Raw genomic sequence first — 24,194 nt, forward strand, 5'->3', positions numbered from 1 at the left:
GACCTTCTTTCTTAATATATTCAGAGTCGGTAGAAGTGCTGCTTACTGTTTCAACATAATTAATAGACCAGTACTAAGCAACACAATACAATTCAAACAGTATGGTCCTACAAATAATGAACAGAGACAGCTTCAAAATAGAGCAAATGTTTATTTCAAAAGAAGAAATGTAACCCCTTACAACACAAAGGCATCCAACACAAAATTGCATCACTTTGCAAGCTTAGACTCGGTTCTATCTAAACGTCTCACTCACTTAACCATGCGCACACTCACTCAATCTGGATCTGAAAGACAGAAGAAAGGGAAATGAGAAACTGGAAACAGTTCTTAATGTTTAAACGTGTCAAAGGAAGTAGGTATACCTGCTGATCACTGTACACGCCGAGTATATATAGCTACAACCAAGCAGCCATCAGCACTGAAGAACTACAAGCTCAGGTCATGTTGAGCTGGCTGTTGTGTTCATCCTGCAACAAGAAACATCTAATTAACATACTGCTGTAGCCAAATATCTATTAAAAATGGGTACATGAGAGCAAACATTGAATTAAAAAGGATCCAATTTCACTGGCTTCCAGTTATTTTCCAGGCTGAATTTTAGAAGTGTCTTTTCCAGGCGTGTCCTTTGTTAGAATGGGCATGCTTGTGAACGGCTTTGGCTTTTGTGTAAAAACTAAAGCAACAGCTTAAATAAGGTTCCACTGACAATGGTATGGATATGATTTGATATTAGGGGGACTTACTACATTGTAGAAATAGTCCAAGGTTAGGAAGCTTCATCTTAATATCCTTATAATGCCATTTGTCACTTGCACTGTGGTGTTGTAGAGTTGGAAATCCATGTTTCCCCATTCATTCCTGAGACTATGGGCCTTTAAATTCAAATGATCCACTGTTTTTTTTTTTTGTTTTGTTTTGTTTTTTGTTTTTTTTACAAAAGATTCCTTTGGTTGCAGACTTTGTTTTTGAGTCAGGTTGTACAAGCATGAAATAATTGTACAGTGTTAGATTGCAGGTTATCGTCTGTAATGCCAGAAGAGGTATAGATGGTGTGCTAACTAACCTATAGTTGAGATACCACTCAAAGCATTGAGTCAAGTTCACTTAGACCAGAGACAAAAGGTTTTGCTTTGCTTACCAGCTGATGTCAGGTTTAATCTGGTGTTGAATTGTTTCCTGCATATTGGTTGTCTTTGGAATGGTCGTTGTAAGCCGTCAGTGTTTAGGCTTTGTGATGAGGAATCCATTTGCACTGAGGAAAACTATACTGATAAAGAATTTGGCAAAGACATTGGTCTCGTTCTCAACAGACTGAAAAGTCAACAAGATTCTCCACATAATCTAAAACGGATCAAGTTTAAGCTTTGCCTCACCGTGAATGAGGCTGGGAGATGACAATTTTCACCATTTATGTGGGTCCTCTTGGAACAGGAGTGGGGCATGAATGTTTTGATAAAAACTTTTATTGATAAATGAAAAACAATACTCTTGGGCATTGCAGGGTTTTAACATCACTAGGGCACAAAACTAAACACTTCACTTAAATTGGCAACAGTACTATTAAACGAGACACGGTCAGGGGAAAAGAAACAAACTAACACTCAGGGGGGGGAAAAAAAAATAAAAAAAAAATAAAAAAACTCAAAAAGGTTGTGTACAGAATGAAACCGAAGCTTAAAGTTTATCTAGAAGTTAAAATTGTAGCCTCTCCGTTGTCTCACAATGTGACCTAACCCTTTTCCATCAAAGTCCATCTCAGTACCGACTTCGGTTCATTCCTCTATCTGCTCGATTAGCTCCACGACCCCGAGGTGCGCCTCGGCTTGAGCTGCTGTATTGGCGAGGAGGGTAGCCTCTCTCAAGGTCTTGCCTGGCCGGGCGCTCGGCACGGCTAGCAGAGTACGACTCACTCCGACCGCTGGTGTAACTGTCGCGACTGCCATAGCCATCCCTGGAACTGCTGCCATAGTCGTCATAGCGACTGCCTCCACCACTCCCACCGTAGGATGGAGGGGGGCCCCTTGAGGGTGGGGCACTGCGTGAGTTACCTGCAGGGTCAACGGGTCATGTAATTGGCAAAATTCACAGACATTTTTTGTGCAAGTTGTCAAGTGCCCAATGTCCTAAAAATATTCCTCATGGCTGGTATGAATGATTTATAGATCAGGGCCATAAGCACACTCAAGTGTTCCATGATTTAAATGCGAATGACTCTGGCGCTCTGGATTTAAGAATTAAACGAAGTTAACATATTGGTTCAACTTGTATCCTTTAGGGAAAAGGTCAAGATTGTAGATTGTTGTTTGATCACTTTGCATCTTGTTTGATTTAGACTGGACTCTTGGAAAGGCTCAAAGGAGGAGGAAAAATCTTATGAGGGATTTCTTGTTGAGCGATTCTGAAATTGTACGACTTTAGTCGAAAGGCAGCTTTGGAGGTACCCTTGACTACATGGATTGACATGAGGCCGTCTTGTCCCAGGACGCTGTTCGAGTACATCCTTAAGCTCTTTTCTAAAACACAAGTTTGGAATCTTACCGTAACCATCATAGGGTTCTCTGTAGGAGCCTCCAGTTGTTCGCTCCATATAGCCTCTAGGTTCACGACCTCCACCGTAACTGTCACGATCACTACAAGAAGAAATGAAAACAAAAGTCACCCAAGAGGCTCAATGTCTCACAAAATGTACAAGTGGAAAAGAAACATTTTATACCTGTAGCTTCGAGACATTGAACCATAATCATCCCTGGAACTCGACTGGGATGCATAATCACGATATGAATAATCACGTGGTGGAGGCCCATAGTCCCGGTTGTCCCTTGAGCTCATGTAGTCCCGACTAGAATAGCTATACATCATGGATTGTGAGGTACACCAAGATACATAAAGTTGTTTAATAAGACTTCATTTATGTGCCTCACCTGTCTTTAACACTGTAGTGATCATCACGTGGGGATGGGTAATCATCCCTTCTTGACATAAGAGAATCTCTGCGAGGAGGAGGAGGACCATAAGGATCCCGATCTCTAGACATCGGTGCTGTAAAACAAAATTAAAGGATACAAATTGAAAACCAGGTGTAACAAATCAAAAACATAAAATAAAATTTATTTAAAAATCACTTACGTCTGCCCATTGGCCCAGAAGGTGCTGATCGCTTTGGTGGTGGCCCTCCATTGCGCATGGGTGGTCCTCTTTTTGGTGGGGGTCCTCTGGATGACATCCCTTTAAAGAAAGGTTCTACAATCTCTAGGTTATCACAACACTTTACAAAACAGACAAATTAGATACACAATTAGGCTCAGTACTTCTTAGAGAACAAGTGAAAAATCAATTCCAATGGATCAAATGAAACACAAGTCATCATAGCCCATAAATTAAGAACTGCAAAAATAAAGGAAAGGCCTTTAATCTTTTGTTTAATACCTCTGCTTGGTGGGCCCCGCATTCCACTGGGACCCCCTCTGGACCCACGTTGCCCTCGAGGAGAACCACGACTGCGTGGATGCACTGATGATGGGGGGCCTCGACGGCCAGACGACTCAAACTGAGGCTTTGTGGCCTGCTCTACTTTGATGGGTTTACCATCCAGGGCCTTGGAAAAGCAAGGGTTTACTTTAAAGATTTATAGGCTAAAACCAGTATTTATATACATTTATTTTGTCTAGAATGTTCTTAAGTAAGCTCAGTACTTCTTAGAGGACAGTTGTCCTAAATCAGTTCAAACTGATCATTACCATAAAGCATCATCACAGCTTACTACCACAGCTTAACGTGATCTTACCTTTCCATTCATTTCCCTCACGGCATCTTTTGCATCACCAGGATTCTCATAAGTCACAAAAGCAAACCCTCTGGACTTATTGGTCTCACGATCCTTCATCAACAGAACTATTAAGTGGAGGAGAAAATGCAAAAAAACAAAAATTGTTCAAAAGTGCAAACCATTTAAATTTTAAAATGGAAACAAAAGCATGTATGCAAGCTCAGAACTTCTCAGAGGTATTGATGCAATTATTTTCATTTTGTGACTCAATTCCAAAATTGTTCATCACAGCTCGCAAGGCACCCACTGGACAACAACTATGATGCCAAAGTACAAAAGTTCACTCAATAGCAAGCCCCACCATGTCCATTTCTAACGGACAATTCCAAAATTTTATTTTGTACCATTAGCATATATTAATCTCTGTAATTCACAGTTAAACACAACACACAAACTCGAGATCAACATGACAGCAATGTTAGACACCTTATTTATTCTTAATTTCAATAATTACCTTCAGATATCCGGCCGAATTTGCTGAAATAGCTTTCAAGAGCTTTCTCTGTAGTTTCAGTGTTCAAGCCACCGATGAAAAGCTTTCCAGGCCTGTCTGCCTCCGCCATAGTCAACTGTATGGACTTAGAGAGAAAAGACTTCATTATAAAAAAGTGTTTACTGAATGAAGGACTAGTTATAATTCACAACCCTTAGAATGTTGGGATACAGTGAGAACTTGTAAATAAAACAAAAAATAGGAACATTGCACACAATTCAAAACGTTATTTAAATAAGTAGTGCTGCATAAAACAAGGTATGACACAGTAAAAGTATTAAAATTATCGTTCTATAAAGTTAATTTTAACGCTTTATCTTGCTGTTCAGTGAATCCAGCTCGTGCACCAGCTGCATCTATAACTCGTTATACATGTTAGCTTTGGTTAAAATACTACTCTCACAGCAAGTAATTATATCTAAATACCCTGAATACACTATCTAATATTAGCGCCAACTCGAAACTAAACGCAAAACGGCAACAAAGCACGCGGTTTAGTTTAATCAGCACGATAGAGATAGATATATTTAAACGTTAAAGCTAACTTGTTTGGCTAACGTGATTCTCAAAATGGCGGATGCTGCTGGCGATTTCGCTCTCTCTTTACACCCCATGGACATTATGGCTACGATACTCGATTTGCTCCCAAACTATAACCGTTATGAGCGGTTATGCCGTTATATCTGTTACATGTGAACGTTAATAAAACAACGTTTGTGAATTTATGCTGCTGCTCCTAGTGCTTAGCCACGCTAGCAGGTTTGTGGGGACGCAGCGTGCTAATGCGCTATTGGACATATCTTACTTGTTTAACAGTGCAATTTGTTAACAATTCTTAACTAATATTTGGTTCTCGTCTTAATAAGTTAGATTAAACCTCGCCAGGCTAACAAACGACGGTCATTTAAGAGCACTCACCTGACAACGTCGGACACTCAACAGGGGAAGCTAAAAAAGACCTCACGCTGCCTTTAATCATTCAGACGTCCCACCCATGGTAATGTAAATTGTAGCGCATGCGCTCTGTTCGACGAGTAGTCTCGCATGAAATACTGATTGCACTCCTGCAAACTGTTTATCATGATTTAATAGAATCGAACGGGATAAACTTTAACGAGGCCCACATTTTTAGTATCATTATTATTTAAAAATCTTAACAATATGAGTCAATCTATAATTGAGAACATTTGACATCAACAAAAATTACAAATCCCAGGTCCACCAAGCTGCCACTGCTGGGCCCCTGAGCAAGGCCCCTGAGCAAGGCCCTTAACCCTCAATTACTCAATTGTATTCATTGAAATAAAAAAATGGATAAGTGTGTCTGCTAAATGCTGTAAATGTACAAAAACAGAATGCTTTCTTAATAAAACAGCTATTGGTTTCAGTCTATAAAATGGAAAACACGTTTTCTATGCATAGATTGTATGCCACTTCTCACTCTGATTAAATGCTACAATCGAAGTGAAACATATTTAAGGGTTATTTTATTTAGTCCGCCAGATATACAGTGATTCTTTTAAAGGAATTTTATGTATTTTCTGTGCAGGAAAATCTCAGCACAATCACTAAAGACACTAAAGACTGTTGTTTTGTTTTTGTTTGTCTTAAGGATGGGGCTTAGTGGTTAGTGGTTAGCACGTTTGCCTCACACCTCCAGGGTTGGGGGTTCGATTCCCGCCTCCGCCTTGCGTGTGTGGAGTTTGCGTGTTCTCCCCGTGCCTCGGGGGTTTCCTCCGGGTACTCTGGTTTCCTCCCCCGGTCCAAAGACATGCATGGTAGGTTGATTGGCATCTCTGGAAAATTGTCCGTAGTGTGTGATTGCGTGAGTGAATGAGTGTGTGTGTGTGTGTGCCCTGCGATGGGTTGGCACTCCGTAAAGGGTGTATCCTGCCTTGATGCCCGATGACGCCTGAGAGAGGCACAGGCTCCCCGTGACCCGAGGTAGTTCGGATAAACGGTAGAAAATGAGTGAGTGAGTGTCTTAAGGATAATTTGGTAGTTTTAAGAGATGTTTGGCAAAACTGAAATATACAAAAATATACCCTGAGTATATAAATTATACCCTGAAGGATATCAGAAAAAGCATTGTAGTTATTTAAAAGGCAAAACAAATCAGTCAGAACATTAACTGAATTAAAAACTAAATATTAGATAACATTAAATGAACACACTGTTAACAGACAGATATTTGATCAGTATTCATGAGACAATCCATCCATCCACATTCTGTACCACTTATTTTACACAGTGTTGCTTGGAACCTGGAGACTATCCCCAGGGCTCAAGGCACAGGATGGGGGACACCCTGGATGGAGTGCCAACCCATCACAGAGCACATTTGCACACACTGCAGACAATACCACTTCTCCGGATAATCAATCTAAACCACACTGCATGTTAGGACTTGTGATTTAGTTTATCACTTTCACACTCAAAGTTGTTTAACGGAGCAAGGGCAGATGTTCATATACTGTAGGAGGGAACCACTGACAGGCTACTTGGCACCTTGACTGTCAAGACTATCTGCCGTTTGCTTTAGGATGCCTGTCCCATGGTTAGCTTTAAACATTCCCAGGTACCATTTTCGAAGCCTCCATTCACCAGCTATGAGTAGAAAGTTTCCTTTCTGCTTATATTAGGTGCAAGGTATGCCACAAAAAAATGTCACAAGTATAGGAAGCATTTACTTCATACAAACTGGAGTACAGTTTTTTTCTTTGATGGATTATGTTCTGCATGAGATGGCACTTAAGGGTAAGTTAGTTGATATGTAACATTATTGACAACTCCACCTTTTTTACTTCAGTAGCAGGGATTTGTTTTAAAGAACATGATTCTAGATTTATAAATATATCAGCATATGTTAAATAAATGCAACATTCAGTTGGATTGGATACAAATTTAATTGGATTGGATATCACCCATAGTCCAAACAAATGGACATGATGTCTGATTGTGATATCAACTGTGCTGACTGCACAGTGTGCGCCGCTGACAGATTTAGACAAATTTAGCCTAAACTCAAGCTTAAACATCTTGCTAGGCACAAATGCCCTAGTTTTATGCCAACTACACCCACATATGTGCTGCTCAAGTGCTTAATACGGATAGACTGATGATGCCCTAGTGAGGGCACTGCAGTGTATGTGGCACACACTTGCAATAAATTAGCAATTGAAAAGTACTACTATCATCAGATCAAGCTTGTCGATGCCAATGTAAGTGAGCTGACCAACACCTCATTGCTATGTTCACATATGAGTGAAAGTGGCTGTTGGTGTCTAGACGTGGATGTGTTCAGTGACGTAACAAAGGTGAGAGAAGTTAAACTAAACTAAAGCAACACAGTGCAGTTACTAACCATGCGACTGAAAACAGTAGAGCACATATGATCTGTGGCAAAGAGCACACACTGCTTCCCTTTCGTCTATTACGATATGATTCAAACAAACACTGGTGAATGTTCTATACAAACGCTCTCTTTACAGAATGTTTAAATTTAGCAGTAAGAAAACTGATTTATAAGTTACTTTTGCCACCCTCTGACAAAACCTTATTACTATGGAAACAATAATAGGAACATCTACTGAAAATAAAAACAAATCTTAATAAATTATTTAATAAATTATTTAATTAAAAAATAATATATAAACTACGAAATAAATTATATTACCTTTTTAATAAATCATTTAGTAAATTATTTAATTCAAAAAATAATATATATAAACTAAGAACTATTATATTACCTAATAACTAAACATAAACATCTTAGAAGTGCGAGAATGTCTTATTTGGATAAGAAGTTCTTAGTTGTGCAACAATACCCTGAGTTTGTTAAACTGTTTTGTTTTGTTTTAACAAAGAAATATCTTTAGTCAATGATGTAGTGAAGGTTTGTCTAAGGACATGTTCATTTAACAATAATGAAAGGAGACCTTGGTGCCAGTGCTTTGTAACAGACAACACATTTTCTCTCACAGGCAGGTTTTTTTTTGTTATTACTTCCACTGAGGTAAAAAGAAGCTATGGGGAACAACATAGCTCTTTATAGCATAATAGTGATGATAAGTAATAACAGAATCAATCTCATCTCAAAGACATTTCATTACAAATGGAAAAAAGCCATAAAATATCATTCATTAATAAATTCAAAGTTGGCCAATTGCTGTGGGGGGAAAACGGAGAAATAAATACATTTTGGGTTTGTAACATGAACAGGTTGTATTACAACACTCACTCTCACTCTCACTCACTCATTTTCTACCGCTTATCCGAACTACCTCGGGTCACGGGGAGCCTGTGCCTATCTCAGGTGTCATCGGGCATCAAGGCAGGATACACCCTGGACGGAGTGCCAATCCATTGCATGGCACATACACACTCTCATTCACTCACACACTACGGACAATTTTCCAGAGATGCCAATCAACCTACCATGCATGTCTTTGGACCGGGGGGGAAACCGGAGTACCCGGAGGGAAACCCCCGAGGCACGGGGAGAACATGCAAACTCCACACACACAAGGCGGAGGCGGGAATCGAACCCCCAACCCTGGAGGTATGAGGCGAATGTGCTAACCACTAAGCCACCGTGCCCCCACAACACAACACAAATCATACAAAAATGGGGGATGTCAAATACAATTCAAAACAGAACAAACAAAAAGAAGAAAAGAAACAAAAAAAGGTCACAAACATATAAATTTCTTAAAGCTTTTTCGTTCTGTGGTAACTTAACAAATGAAATGTATTGCTTTCATTCTTTTTTAAAAAACAGCAATAAGAGGTCTGGAGTATTTAGATTTGTGAATGTGGAATTTGGAATGCCAATAACAGAGTTTGGTTCATTATAAAAAAAAACCATATTTTTCAGCAGGACGGTAGTCAGTAAATCCCAACACAACATCCTTTCAAAACAAAACATTTTTATACATTTTAGATATAAAAAAACAAGAACATCTTGCCATTGTCATTGTACAAACAAGTACACTTGTACAAACAAGTACATCATGTCATTGTGAAAGAACAATTCCAAAAAAAATGAACAACAGTTTTGTCAGAGGCATCACAGAAAGAGCAACTGAAGGAGATATCACTTTTAAACTTTTTAATGGCTTGCTGGATAGTATTTATGAATTATTTTGTAGGAAATTTTTTTCACTTTGTTGGAAAGAAAAAAGGTATGTAGAAGCATCCATACTCTTTTCCAGAGGTTATATCCTTACTCCAGTAAGCAGTAACGTATGGTAAGGGACAATATCTTCCTGGAACAATGAGCGAACGGTTTTATTATTGTTGTTGTTTTTTTGCCAGGAGAACTAAAGCACAGCTTACTAATACAGTTATCACTCAGGCTAAGGGAGGCAGGAAGTAATGGGTAATGAGTACCTTTCAGTAAGATGAGAGCACCTGATGGAATAGAGTCCATAACTATAGAAAATTCTTCTGGCAAGACAGGAAACTGAAAATGATCAAGAAATTCTTTGTAAGAAAATAAAAAGTCTTGAGAATTAATTAATTGACTGACCAGTAGAATGTTCTTGTCAAACCAATTTTGTGGACTTATTCTTGTCAAACAAAATGTGGACTTATTCTTGTAACGAACTGTACAGTTATTCCAAATAAAATATTTGTGGGGTGAGAAGTTGTGCTTAAATATCAGGGACCAAGCCAAATGAACCTGCCTGTGAAAAGCTGAGTGAGTAGCTTTTAATTTATCAATTTTATAAATGCAGATTAAACGGGAATTCAAGACCACCAAATTGGGAAAAGATCTAATTGAGAATGAAGTTCCACAAAGACCCTGGATTCTTCCTAAACTGTTTTAGCCAATTAATCTTAAAGGTGTAACTAAGAGTACTAAAGTCTAAGAAGTTAAGACCACCTTTTTCAAGAGTGTTCATTACAACAGACTTTTTAATATAGTGAACTGATCACGTCCATAAAAAAATGAAAAGATGCTGGTAGATGATTTTACCTAGTTTGGGGTCTAGAGGAACAGCTTGAGCTGCATAAGGAAGTCTTGAAAGAACTTCTGCTTTAGAGAGAAGGACTCTGCCTCTTAAAGAAAGATCTCTTTGTAACCACTGGTTAAATCTTTTCTGAGTCTTATCAATAAGTGCTTTGTAATTAAAAGTACCTTTCATTTTGGTCCTTCACAACTAGAAGCCCTAAATAAGTGACATTAGCTTTCACTGGGATATTATGAATAAATGAGTCAACACAGTCTTTAATAGCAAAGAGTACACATTTTACATGTAAAAGAGTACACGTAAGTTAGAGGCTTCTGAAAATAAATTGATATCACTAATTGCCAGCAGGAACTGTGTAGCATCTTTAAGAAAAAGGGTTGCGTGATCTTCAGGTTGACCGATAAGTACCTCTCCTCCAGCAATAGATATACATTTTAAGCTGCTCGCTTTTATCTGATCACACAGAAGATGAGCTGCAAGCCTAGTGTTTAAGATGTTGGACTACTGATCGGATTGTTGTGAGTTTGAATCCCAGGTCCACGAAGTTGCCACTGCTGGCCCCCGAGAAAGGCCCTTAATGCTCAGTTGTATAAAGTGAAATAAAAATCTAAGTCACGCTGGGTAAAGGGGGTCTGTTAAATGCTGTAAATGTCAGATATAAGGGGAGCTCAGACATCCCTGTCTAATGACCATGTTTTAAAATCACTGAGCTGTTACCATTTGTATACAAGGTTTTAATGGCATTAGAGAAGAATTTCCCAAATCCAATTTTTTACGACACTGAAAAAATGAAATTGTGAATTGCTTAATGCTTTTCAGCAACAAAAAATAAAAATAAAAATCCACCTTTATTGTTGAATTAAGCTTAAACTGCTGAAATAAGTGCTGCTTTTAGGCCACGCCCAACGGCGTCGTGATTGGCAGAAAGAAATAAGCAGCATCCCTCATTTCGCCATAGGCGTTAGAGTTCAGTTGGAGGTGTAGCGTATGGACACGGTGGTGTCTGTCTACAGGGGCAGTTTCACAGCGGAAGTAGAAAAGCCAAACCTTTATCTCCAACAGAGTGGTTAAAGAACGAAGTAAGAAACTAAGCCAGTCGGAATCTGTCACAATGAAACCCCTGGACTTATGCTTTAGACTTGTCTGCAGTTTCATTGCTATTAGCACAGTCTCTGGATTCTATCTTCCGGGTTTAGCTCCGGTTAATTTCTGCGAAGAGGACAAGAAAACCGATGACTGTCAGGTAACATTGGCACTTTTCCGCTACTTGTCTGTCGCACAGCCTTACAACAGGTTTGTAGGACAGACATAATGCTGTATATTTAAACTGTTGGACATAGATAACGTTCACAGTCGCATCTTGCTGTAACTTAGCTCAAGAGCTAACTGGTTAGCTGAGTGAACTAGCTAGCTTACTTTTCCGTGCAAGTCACGCTGAGTGTCAGTTAGTGACCCTTTATACTTATCATTCTGTATCTAGAGCAGCTATATCTAGTTGCAAACACACACACACACACACACACACACACACACACAAGTTTATATATTTACTGATAATCAAGCTGCAAGTCTTCTAAAGATGTCCAAAGCAAAATCCAACTCCAAAAATCACTTAATTTGAACAGTTTTCTCTAAGAAAGAGTGTGTTTGTTGACAATCAGCTCTCTATCACTTCTACAGAATGAGATCCAGCTGTTTGTAAACCGGTTGGACTCCGTGGAATCAGTCCTGCCCTACGAATATGACGTGTAAGTGTGATCAAGCCTTCACTACAACCAAACAAGTGATACCGGTTTCTCTGCTCCTAATTCTACCAATGACTTTAGGTTTGATTTTTGTAAAGATGAACAAGAGAAGAGACCCTCAGAAAACCTCGGGCAGGTGCTGTTTGGGGAGAGAATTGAGACTTCACCTTACAAGGTAGTATGATGTTTCAGTCCTTTGCACACTGATGGATGATGTTTTTTTTTTTTTCTTTCTTTCAATGTTGTTTCTTCAGTAACTTTCATAATTAATGGCAAAATGAACAAATACCATTAATAATATAAACGTTGCGCTTGATAATTAAATATTTTCAGAAGACACTATTTGTCTTTGTTGTAACTAATGGTCATAAGAACATATTTAAAGATTCATTCTCTCACAAAATAAACTTCAGTAATGCTTTAAGCAAACTTGAAATTATGTCTGAAACATTTATTTTGTTTAGTTTTGTAAACTATGAGCCTGCATATCTGAGTTCATCACTTATTGCGAATGGTTTTGTTTTTTTGCTCATTTTTATAGAGGGTGCCTTAAATTCTAAAGGGAAGCATTTTTCATTCATCAGCTTTCACGTATTATAAAATCTGTTTTTGTTAAACGTTCTTTTTCAGTTCAAATTCAGGAAAGATGAGCCTTGCCATAAAGTGTGCACCAAATCCTATGATCCATCTAAACATGAAGATAGAGTTCATTTGGAATTTCTTAAGAGAGGCATGGAGCTGAATTACCAACATCACTGGTGAGTGGCTCTGCATTTATTTTGTTGAATAACATTGATTTTGTTTCTGAAAAGCCATGTATAGGCAGGTTCACAGATGCACAGGTTATATTACTTTCCTGTTAGGATTTGAATAGTTAGTGCATTTTGTCATAAGAAAAAATGTACGTTTTCTGCAGGATTGTTGACAACATGCCTGTAACATGGTGCTATGATGTGGAGGATGGTCAGAAGTACTGTAACCCTGGATTTCCCGTCGGCTGCTTTGTTACCTTGGACGGACGATCTAAAGATGCCTGTGTCATCAGTGTGAGTAAGCTGTTTGCTACAACTGGAGTCTGATACCTAAACCATTCATAAGACAATAGCTGCCTACTACATTAATTGTAGTTTACCTACTACAATTTTCACAAAACAGTAGTTGAGAAATCCTCAGATGACTGCTGAGATTCTGCAGTATGGAGGCAGTGCATGTTGCATTATCCCATAAGGCAATGGGACGTGTAGAAGAGCTAGACTAGTTAGACTATATGTGCAGTTATCATGACATCACAGGTCACATGGCATAGACAGCATGGTATATATATTATTTACAGATTTTATTCATAGTACACATGTATACTGATCAGTACATACTGTATCATAGGCCGAGCAGTACTGAATTGAATGCAGTATGTACTGTCACCGTACACAATGTTGGTCTCATGCCGTGTCTTTTCATGCTAATTGAAAGCAGAAATGTAGTTGTGTGTGCGCTAGCCTGGAATTCTGTGTTGTGATAGTGCTGTCTGTTTTTACATGAAGTCTGAGTTCAACAAGAAAAATACTTACTACCTCTTCAACCATGTGGATATCACCATAACTTACCACAGTGGGGAAAATGAGAGTTGGAAAGGTGCACGGCTGGTTGCTGCAAGACTGGAGCCGAAAAGGTCAGCCATTTTAGCCACAGTATCAACATATCTAACCATATTATTAGAATATACTCTACGTCAGTTTTTTAATATTGTAAAGAATATTGTAAAAGCTTTGAAAGTCATAAATAATTAAATGTATAGGAAATTGTGCTTGTCTTGTGATTTTCTTTTAATTTACGAGAAAAATATAACGCTCTTTTTAATAATAAAGAAAGAGTCATCCTTTAAAAAACAAAAAATTGATTCCTTTTCTCTTAGGTGTGTCTGAAGAGCATGGTCTCTCTCTCTCTCACTCAGCTTTCTTAACTAATCAAATATTTTTCAGGAGGTAAATGGGCAAAATCCTGTTTGACTTCTCACTTTTATTGCAGCATTAAACACGGTGAGGAAGCCAGCCAGTCATGTGAAGGGCCGCCCATGGACGTACCAAAAGAGACCACTGGAAATCTGAAAGTGACCTATTCTTATTCAGTCAAGTTTGAGGTATTTTCACTGACCCATAGTAGAAACCTGTGTATATATAAACATAAATCTATCCAAAGAGTCTGACTCTTTCTGTATTTTTTTCCCCCCAGCCCACAGATCAGATCAAATGGGCTTCAAGGTGGGATTACATTTTGGTGTCCATGCCTCATAGCAACATCCAGTGGTTTAGGTAAGCTCTCTCTGTCTCTCTCCGACTCTCCGTATGTCTGTCTCTCCGTCTCTCTCTTGCTCTCTCTCTCGCTCTCTTTCTCTGTTTCTCTCTCACTCTCACTTAACTGACTTCATTTGTAAGTATTCCCAGGCATCTAAATGCATATTAATGACCTTTTCCTCTGCATTCTGTGTAGCATCATGAACTCTCTGGTCATTGTGCTCTTCCTCTCTGGCATGGTGGCCATGATCATGCTGAGAACACTACACAAGGACATCGCCAGGTACAACCAGGTGGACCAGGTACAGTGCTCCTTTCTTTCCTTATTACTTTTCAACTGCTTTGACCTCTTTAAACAGCTGCTTTCTCACCATAAATAAAAAGCATTACTTAGCTTCCCGTCCACTGAACTGAAGAACTGCCACAGTAAATGCAGTAAACTCGCTAGTAGTTTGTGAAGACTGCTAGAGAATAAGTGAGTTTTCATTACGCTTTACTGTTAAATACAGGACATGCTGTATGACTGTCCGTTTAGCAATTCATGGTAATACCCTGAGCTCACAGCAGCTAGCTATAACATTACACCAACGCTATTGTAACAAAGAAATGGGTTTCTAACACGAGTAATATAATTTATAGGGCTTTTTACATTGCGCTTAACTAAGCGGGTTTAACAAAGCAATTGTGTTGTTTACCCAAACATGTGTGCAGTGTGTGAATGTTGTGGCTAGATGCTTAGCAACAGACACCCAATCAGAATTTGATAAGCAGTCATACGCTGTCTTTATTCACTCATTGCTAATACGTCAGATTATGAATAGCCAGGATTAATTGTCAACCCCAGGAACATATGAGCAGTATGAACCGAGTAACATGATAACCCAAGATTCTGTTTCCCTGGGTTGAGTATGACGAGGTTAACAATGAACATAAATGAAAAGCACATCTGTGGCTTATAGACTTACTTACCGTAAGTATGTTTTAACCATATGTTCTGCATTAAATGATTATCATTTACTCTTCTTTAGGTACAAAATTAACTGCTTTGTAAGCAATTGTGTGTAATTCAACCACACAAATGAGTCACTAAAATCTTATTTGTAACATTTGCAGGCAGATGTGTTTAAGATCCACCAACACTCAGGCATTGCATATGTAAGCCTATTTCCAGGAAAAATGTAGGCCCTGTTTGCATATCTTCTTAGGGTGACTTCTTTTTTTTTTTTTTTTTTTTTTGGTGACTGCTGAATGAGTAATTTCTACTCGTTAGAGATTTCCTTACATGATAAAACATGGTGTATTGGTTAAAACTCTGACAGGAATCATGGTTAAACATTTTAACAAATGCGTGCTCATTTCTGTGGGATTTCTGATAAACATTTACTGCTATATAATCCTGTTTATTCTCTGCACCATATTTTATCATAGCTCAGTTGTATCTTGCTTGTGCTGATGAAAGGACTCTATCTGATGTCTGATAAACTTTTATTATTTTATTTGGGGTCTGAGGAATGGTTCAGCTCTCAGAATATACTGATTGAAGTCTTTCTTTTTTACTCTACTTTAATTTCATTGATTTATTTTTGCTTATGATTGGCTTCTATTTGAAACGATGCAAAGCCTTGTCCTTGTAACCTTGGAATCTGATGTGAAGTTGTGATCTGTGGTGCAGGAGGATGCTCAGGAGGAGTCGGGCTGGAAGCAGGTACATGGAGATGTGTTCAGACCTCCCCGGAGCGGCATGCTGCTGTCTGTCTTTCTAGGGCAAGGCACACAGATTTTCATCATGACCTTCATCACGCTCTGTAAGGAAAACCCGAGTCTGTTATACTTTTTTGAAGAAAGGTCTTTGATTAATGCAAGTTTTTTGTGGACACCTGCTTTTGTTCTGTTTACAACAGTATTTAAACTCTTCTTTTTAGTTTTGGCGTGCCTTGGATTTTTGTCTCCAGCCAACAGAGGAGCCCTTATGACCTGCGCAGTGGTGCTGTGGGTCCTTTTGGGCACACCTGCTGGCTATGTTTCAGCGAGATTGTATAAAAGTAAGGTGTAAAGTGCTGGCATATTGCTAATTATGCTCTCAACGAACAAATGTTTCATGGCAATTATCTTAATATCTGACATGTTGATAATGATATACTACAGTGTATAGTTCTGAAAATGACACTTGAAATATTAGTTTATGTATCTCAATCACAAGTAAAGGTTTAGCATATGTTAAATATATATGTGGAGTTGTACGCACACACACATTATGTATATATACATATATCTTTTCTCAGGCCTCCACATACTGACAGTATTTATTACTGACAGTACTCATGTAGCTCTCACCTCACCATTTATTTATTTAAGCCCCATTTTGTAAGAGTAACATTTAGTTATATTATACAGTAGCTTGTTTTATTTAGATGTTTATTATTGGTATTTGTAGTAGATGTCTGTAAACGCCCTGAGTTTTTTTTAATTACAATTTTTTTATTTAAAACCTGCTTGCATACATTTGGTCGTGTGTGTGTGTTTTTATATAGAGGATCATTTGCTTCATAGTCATTTTCTCTAAGACAGCAAAAGAAGATTGACTGAATGACCAGAGATGATATAATTTGTTTGTGTTTCTTCAGGTTTTGGTGGTGAAAAATGGAAAATAAATGTTTTATTGACAGCACTTCTGTGCCCTGGGTATGTTGGCTTGTTTTGTATTATGAGGGAAAGAGGTATTTTTAGAGGTATTCGATAATAAGATGACCTTTTAAGATTCGCATTAATACCCAATGTCTTTAACAGCATCGTGTTTGCCGATTTCTTCTTGATGAATCTGATTCTGTGGGTGGAAGGCTCGTCCGCTGCTGTCCCGTTCCCCACACTGGTAGCTATCCTGGCACTGTGGTTTGGCATTTCTGTTCCTCTCACCTTTGTAGGTGCATACGTTGGCTTCAAAAAATCGGTGAGTTGCACTGCTTTGTGGTTTTTCTACAGCACAGTTTTTGTTGGGCTTTTTCAAATGAGTCAGAAAGATAAACAAGCCTTTGTTGAGCGTGACCTTTTATGATTTTCTTTGTCATTAGGTCTTGTAAGAATGTACCTAGTTCCACCAGTTCCATCACCCTATGTCAGGGTGAAAAGTTTGTTCAAAACCAGGCACCAAAACCAGCAACACAGGAAATGCACATTGTAACTCATGGAGTTACTCCATTGGCTATGGACCCAATCCTGACTCCCAACACTACTGAACACATAAAACAAATAATCTCATCCCAACATCATCAGTAATATTAAAAATTAAATGTGATTTTTCCATCTTTGTCATTTTATACTAGCTTTATGTTCATATGTGCCATTACAAACAGTGCGATTTGGCTAGTTGACTTTCTCCGACAAGCATACAACGCTTAAAGGCTGACCTAAAGACTTTAGTTTGTCCATGCTGAAAACTTCAACAGAGTTTTCAAGCTGTTAGAATTGGAGCTACTGCACAGATTGCGATAATTAAACCAAGGCTCTCAGACCAGACTCTAAACTGAGTTGCAGAGCCAGGCATCGTGCAAATAATCATCTGTTGCAGTGGGTATTGGGTATTGATATGAGTCATTGTCTGACAGCTTGAAGATGATATGGGGTCTGTGTAATACTTTGCATTGTATTAGCTGATTTTGTTGTTACAGCTCATGCAGACTGGGTTGTTATACAGTATATATTCTCCCAGGTAATAAGATCAGGGGTGGACAGGTCATAAATTCAGTAGTGGGCCAACCAGGCAAGTGAAGGCAATGTGCTTGTCCAATCCCATGTTTTGTGAGCCTGGAGACACAGTTTATGACATAATATGATATAAAAGTATGCTATGCTAGTCATGTGAATTAAACATATGTATAAATGTGCTCAGGTATTACTGCAGAAAACTGAGTGCTTACGCCATAGTCTTTCTTCAGTTTCTCTTACATGTGATGACATTGATCTAGCTGGCCTTTTATTTTTTTGTTGATAGTGTTTAAATGTGAAGTGACTGCATGTTGTATAAGTATCAGAGTTATATAATCATTTAGGCACTATATACTATAATATATGCTTAATATTTTATATATGGAATTTTGGACTTGGATATTGTCTTGGAAATGGATGAAAGAAATGAGAAGACTAGTAAAATGTAGCAGGCTACCAATAATTAGTCCCTTTTCAAACTTCTTTGCATATTGCTTAAAATAAATACACAAATCATCTGAACATGCCCCAAGCCCAACAACCTCTCATAGGTTCTCTTTCATGTGACTCTCTTTTTTTTTTCTTTGTCTGGATGGATCCCATTGCACACACCTAATTTGTTGCTTACTGCTTGAATGCTTGAAGTGAAGAATATGCCACCAATCGTTCGTATTTATTAAGGATGCAATTTCAGTTCAGTCTGAATAACATATTCATCGAGATGTTTGCAGTAGATGTTTGGTAACTGTTTGCTCTAATATCCAAGATATTGTCATTAATTGTGTCATTATATTGTCATTAATTAAGCCTGAGATGTCTAACAATATGTACATATTATAAAGGTAAAGTAGCAGAGAATAATAATGAGAAAATAGCAAGACTGTCAGACAAAACCAGGAGAGATATGCAGGCTGAAACTTGATAGTAATGTGGCATTTTTATTATGGATTTTGCCAGAGGCATTTAAAGGGTTTTCTTCTTCTTGTTGTCATGGTATATGATGTGGTAGCCTAGTGGTTAAGGTGTTGGGCTACTGGTTTTTGACTACTGGTTGTGAGATTGAACCCCAGGTCCACCAAGTTGCCACTGCTGGGCCCCTGAATAAGGCCCTTAACCCTCAGTTGTATAAATTGAAATACTAAATGCCGTAAATGTGAGGAAACAGCACATTGCTTTGAAGCATGAGTTTTGGTAGACGATTGTTGTTTTTATTTATTTATTTTACAAAAAAATCCTGTTTTTTCCTGTTACTTAAGATGTTTGTCTATAGCAACAGACAGATAAGATCTTTGCTTGATTTTTAGTTTAATGGAACATTAGTTTGCTCATCCCCAGACAGCAAAATTAATACCGAAATGTTGAAAGTCTTATTCTGACCAAATTCTCTGGTTGTTTGTTGCTTTAATTGCCGAATAAATTAAGTAATCTCTCATCGCTTCCCAAGTTTTGTAAATCCTCCATCATTATATTTCTAACCTCAGAATGCATGGTGGAACCCTGGTAATGCATATATAGTGTTGAGCGTATGCAGTTTCCTTCTGTGTATCATTTTTTCATTCATTCGTTCATTCATTCATCTTCTATCGCTTATCCGAACTACCTCGGGTCACGGGGAGCCTGTGCCTATCTCAGGCGTCATCGGGCATCAAGGCAGGATACACCCTGGACGGAGTGCCAACCCATCGCAGGGCGCACACACACACACTCATTCAATCACACACTAGGGACAATTTTCCAGAGATGCCAATCAACCTACCATGCATGTCTTTGGACCGGGGGAGGAAACCGGAGTACCCGGAGGAAACCCCGAGGCACGGGGAGAACATGCAAACTCCACACACACAAGGTGGAGGTGGGAATCGAACCCCAACCCTGGAGGTGTGAGGCGAACATGCTAACCACTAAGCCACCTTGCCCCCCTGCTATACTATTATATAATACTATATTGTGCATCACTGAAACTTCCTGTAGTGGGTTGGAATTTTAGCCCTAGTTTTTCCCTGCATGGATCTTTGTTCACATTCAGTACAAATGTAGTCCTAGAAAATCCTAGAACTGAGCCCCAAAAAGATAGATGCCATTTTGTCTTTAGAAATGTTTTAGGAGTTTCTCTCTTTAATCACTGTAAGCTCCAGCCTGTGTATTGTCTGTGCTGCAGGTCCAGTCTATTTCACTCTGTATTCATTCATATTGTTTTTTTTTCTTTTCTTACAGGTGATTGAATTGCCAGTGCGAACAAACCAGATCCCACGGCAAATCCCAGAGCAGTCCTTTTTTACCAAACCTATTCCAGGCATCATCATGGGTGGCATCCTGCCCTTCGGCTGCATTTTCATCCAGCTCTTCTTCATTCTCAACAGCATCTGGTATAATTCAGTCTCATGAATTATTCAAGATTTATACACCCCACTGGTGCTGTAAGATTAAAAACTGGGTGTTTTCTGACATTCTGTACTTGCAGGTCTCATCAGATGTATTATATGTTTGGCTTCCTGTTCTTGGTGTTTATTATCCTCCTCATCACATGCTCGGAAGCCACCATTCTGCTCTGCTACTTTCATTTGTGTGCTGAGGTGAGGATGTAGGCTTTGTACGTCATAAATTGTTTAAAATTCATGCGCATGCAGGAATGTATGAATTTTTTTGTAATATCTGTGATAGTGATTGACAAGGAATAAATATGTGATTCTTTGCAGATCTATATTGTGATGTGTGTGTGTAGTATGGGTACCCAGGCAATGGGTCTTGTTCTCAAATGTGTGTTTCACACTTGCATTACTGTATAAAAAAGACACACGAAACTGAAACGTATATCTTGTAATGATGCCAAATTTCTCTGAATTTTCTTCTTTTTACAGGATTATCACTGGTGGTGGCGATCGTTCCTCACGAGTGGATTCACCGCAGTTTATCTCTTCATCTATGCCGTACATTATTTCTTAACCAAGCTTCAAATCCAAGGAGCTGCCAGCACCATTCTTTACTTTGGCTACACCTTGATAATGGTTCTGATATTCTTTCTTTTCACAGGTGAGTGAACAGACTTTCATTGAAATGCCTCACTGATAACACAATGTAACGCAATTTGTAAATGCGATCTAACCACGCAAGTTTGTCATCGTTTAACGCTGTTAAAATGACTATCAGTTCTGTAATCAGAGCCATCAATTAAATCTGTCAGTCTGGCAGCAGACGGTGGTATTATGGCGATATTTCTGGGAAGAAAGGACCAGGAAAGAGCAGAGTGTAATCCATTTGCTCTGTTTACACCGTCTGTGAAGGGAAATAAGAGTCTATGTTGCGCAGTGGCCTATATTGGTAACCATTTTAGAACGAGGATTTGTATCCTGTATCCTGTTGCCATTCCTCTCACGCTTGAACCACTTAAGTATAACTTTTGTGTGCTTACTCTGGTGGATATTTGCTTTGTTCCATGGTCAAACCTTTTTTCATCACCTCACACATCTTACTGTGCTGGTGTTATCTGTGATTTTAGAAAAGAGAGAACAAATCTAAGAGCAAATGAAAAATTTAAACATGTTTAAAAGTAAAGTGTTGAAATGGGGACATACTAGTTTGAATACTCTAGCTGTATCCCAGATGACATGGTACACACTGCTTACTTACACCATGCACTCTGTACTCCAATGTTTAGGGTATGAGTTATAGAAGGATCGAGTTGCCTTAAATAGAACATTAATGATTTTTATTTTACTAACCAGAAGTATAAGCTGTTTTCCAATCAATGGAAAATTGTGTCAAATGCACGTAATGTGGCGCCGTGAATTGTGTAAATTTAGAAAGTGCAGAACATTCCATGCTTGCGTGTGCTTTTTCCTCCCCTTCCCTCCCCTTTTTCCTCCCGGTTAAATAAGTGCATTATCTTGGTATCTGCAGCACTTGTCCTTACTGGAATTGTACTGTTTGTTCATATTTGTGTGATTTGGGAGACATCAGACATCACAAAAATATGTATAACAATACAATTTGCTGTTACTGTAGTAACCAAGTTAACAATAACAGGACAATAACCTCTTTTTTTTCCCTCTTCTTCTTCTTTTCTCTCTCTCCCCTACACTTCATGTTATGCTTCAGTAGAGGTGTTTAGGAGAGAGTAAATACAGAAGCTTCTAAATATTTCAACTCCTTTTTAGTGTTCTTGTGTAACCCAGTAGCCCAGTCATTGGCTTTAATCTAATATTTCCCAGCTTTTCCCTCAGTTGGAGGAGGATAAAGAAAACAAGCTCCGACCCAAGAAGGCGACAGTATATAAATGACACACTGACTGCTGACCTTATTTTGCTTCCCATCTTCCGGAAACGCTGATTTTATGACATCCTTTTCTGTCCTATGTCCTTTTGCTGTCTCTCCTCCCTGTTATTGAATAGCTTCAGCTACGAGCTGAATCCTTGCTTCATGGTTTCCATTTTCAAGTGGTAATGCTCTTCTTTAACACTGATAGTTTGTGTAGATAATAGAGGCCTAGAGCATTTACAGTCATTACTGAATCAATTGGCCATTACACAGAGGACTCCATATGATCACATATGATTGTAGGACTCTGTATGGCTTTGCTATTATTGTCTTAGATTTGGCACCACTGTTTTCATAATATCATATAAACCAGGAGCCTGATATCTTTGTTGCCATGGCATCTAATAGATGCTTTAGAAACCCTGGATAAAGCACTTACACAATTTCTTCAACTTTTAAGAGATGAAAACAGGAATTCACAGAGAAACGGAACCTGTTTGTGTACAGCCTACTACACGCACTTTCCTGGGTGCATGTATTTTCTAAGTGGATGAGGTCAGACATGGTAACAGGACGATCTTGCTGTTCCAGGTTGAACACACCCACACATTCCTATACTGTATGTGGGATGTATTAAACCTGTACAGACATCTAATAGCTGTGGATCACGATTTTCTTTCTCTCCCTCCTTGTATGTCTAATGAAGTCTGATTGAGCCGTGTAAAATTCATAGACTGAGCTGAACTTCAAATATCAGCAGATTTAGAAATGTGTCCCAAACTTGTTCAGGGCACAGCTGACTTGTATTAAGTGACAACCATAAATGGTAAAGCTCATAGAGAACTGAAAACCAACTAAATGGGAAAAGTTCTTCGTAATAAACATTGCAGTGCATTATAGTGCTAACTCCTCCTTTATTTATAATAAGCTGTTTCTTTTGTTTTTATTGAAGGGTTAAACGTCTCTCCTCCCCAAAGTTATTGATATTCATTTTTATTATATTTACATTCATTCATTTTATTTGTCATGTGTGCACTTGACTTTTTTTTAGCTATTTTTTTTTTATTTTTTTTTATTTTTTTTATTTGATAATGTAATCTTTAGAAAATATCTAAGAGCTCTTGTAGTACAGGAAGAGTTTATGTACAGAATGTTCATAAATAATATATTTCTTGTTCCGTTGCTTTGAATGATTCACAAATGACTGAGTTCCAGCTTGTCTTATCTGTCTTGTCTTTCCACAGGCACCATTGGCTTTTTTGCCTGTTTCTGGTTTGTAAATAAAATCTACAGTGTGGTGAAGGTGGACTAATTTGGAGATGTCAGCACTGGACTTTCTGGACAATGGTGGTGTTCAGCTTCAGCAGACTGTTGATGGAGAGTTGTCCTTTTTTGCTTGTAAACTAGTTCTAATGTCATAATTCTGTTTCTCTTGTATGGAATTTGGTTTGAATGTTATGAATGTGATTGACAAGCTGGCAACTATTTGTCTGTGAAATGATTTACTTGTCAATGAAGGTGGTGGACTGTGTAGAAACTGGAAAAGTGTGAAGGAACACCGATTGTGATCAAATGAATGTATATGGAAGATTATCTGCTACCTGAACCTTAAGCACAAATTGCTTATCATTCAGAACAGACATTTAGATTTCTTATATTGAATATCTTATATATATATATATATATATATGGTTTTATATTGGTCTCCAAATATGTTTCTTTTTTTTTTTTTTTAAAAAGCTATATTGATGTTTTATAATTTGAATGGTAAAACATGAAACCCATTGTTAAGTTTATTTCTGTTTTATAAAATAGTTCTAAAGGGAAAAGGTCTGTAAATAAAAAGAAATGTAAAAAAAAAAAAAAAAAAAAATCCTATAGGATTTCCAAAGGGTTGTTCATAAC

General features: G+C 38.3%; 2 protein-coding genes and 3 non-coding genes across 8 annotated transcripts; 1 reads left to right on the forward strand and 4 right to left on the reverse strand.

Annotated features, from left to right (window-relative positions):
• Window positions 1-131: 131 nt before the first annotated feature.
• Window positions 132-5,354, reverse strand: rbmx (RNA binding motif protein X-linked). 3 transcript variants are annotated; one of them, XM_060885427.1, is made up of 10 exons: window positions 5,241-5,354; window positions 4,284-4,407; window positions 3,788-3,894; window positions 3,430-3,598; window positions 3,130-3,228; window positions 2,925-3,042; window positions 2,717-2,851; window positions 2,542-2,633; window positions 366-2,051; window positions 132-287 (listed from the first exon to the last, which is right to left on the reverse strand). In XM_060885427.1, the coding sequence occupies exons 2-9, from the start codon at window positions 4,390-4,392 to the stop codon at window positions 1,759-1,761; spliced, it is 1,122 nt and encodes a 373-aa protein (XP_060741410.1). In that variant the 5' UTR covers window positions 4,393-4,407; window positions 5,241-5,354; the 3' UTR covers window positions 132-287; window positions 366-1,758. The 3 variants fall into 3 exon arrangements, with proteins under 3 accessions (XP_060741410.1, XP_060741411.1, XP_060741409.1); XM_060885428.1 differs by having other exon boundaries at window positions 366-470; window positions 3,130-3,243; XM_060885426.1 differs by having other exon boundaries at window positions 3,130-3,243.
• Window positions 3,301-3,373, reverse strand: LOC132856443 (small nucleolar RNA SNORD61). The gene has a single exon (XR_009649428.1). It is a non-coding gene; the product is annotated as a small nucleolar RNA SNORD61 (small nucleolar RNA).
• Window positions 3,685-3,759, reverse strand: LOC132856442 (small nucleolar RNA SNORD61). The gene has a single exon (XR_009649427.1). It is a non-coding gene; the product is annotated as a small nucleolar RNA SNORD61 (small nucleolar RNA).
• LOC132856444 (small nucleolar RNA SNORD61) lies at window positions 3,986-4,061 on the reverse strand. The gene has a single exon (XR_009649429.1). It is a non-coding gene; the product is annotated as a small nucleolar RNA SNORD61 (small nucleolar RNA).
• Window positions 5,355-11,246: 5,892 nt separating the features above from the next.
• tm9sf5 (transmembrane 9 superfamily protein member 5) lies at window positions 11,247-23,771 on the forward strand. 2 transcript variants are annotated; one of them, XM_060884857.1, is made up of 18 exons: window positions 11,247-11,540; window positions 11,978-12,045; window positions 12,124-12,217; window positions 12,673-12,800; window positions 12,959-13,088; window positions 13,584-13,711; window positions 14,068-14,179; window positions 14,272-14,351; window positions 14,530-14,635; window positions 15,447-15,488; window positions 16,006-16,138; window positions 16,256-16,375; window positions 16,958-17,015; window positions 17,121-17,280; window positions 20,250-20,401; window positions 20,497-20,608; window positions 20,894-21,065; window positions 23,534-23,771. In XM_060884857.1, the coding sequence occupies exons 1-18, from the start codon at window positions 11,409-11,411 to the stop codon at window positions 23,599-23,601; spliced, it is 1,995 nt and encodes a 664-aa protein (XP_060740840.1). In that variant the 5' UTR covers window positions 11,247-11,408; the 3' UTR covers window positions 23,602-23,771. The 2 variants fall into 2 exon arrangements, with proteins under 2 accessions (XP_060740840.1, XP_060740841.1); XM_060884858.1 differs by lacking the exon at window positions 15,447-15,488.
• Window positions 23,772-24,194: the final 423 nt, after the last annotated feature.

The sequence above is a fragment of the Tachysurus vachellii genome, chromosome 13, assembly GCF_030014155.1.
Source record: "Tachysurus vachellii isolate PV-2020 chromosome 13, HZAU_Pvac_v1, whole genome shotgun sequence".
NCBI lineage: Eukaryota > Metazoa > Chordata > Actinopteri > Siluriformes > Bagridae > Tachysurus > Tachysurus vachellii.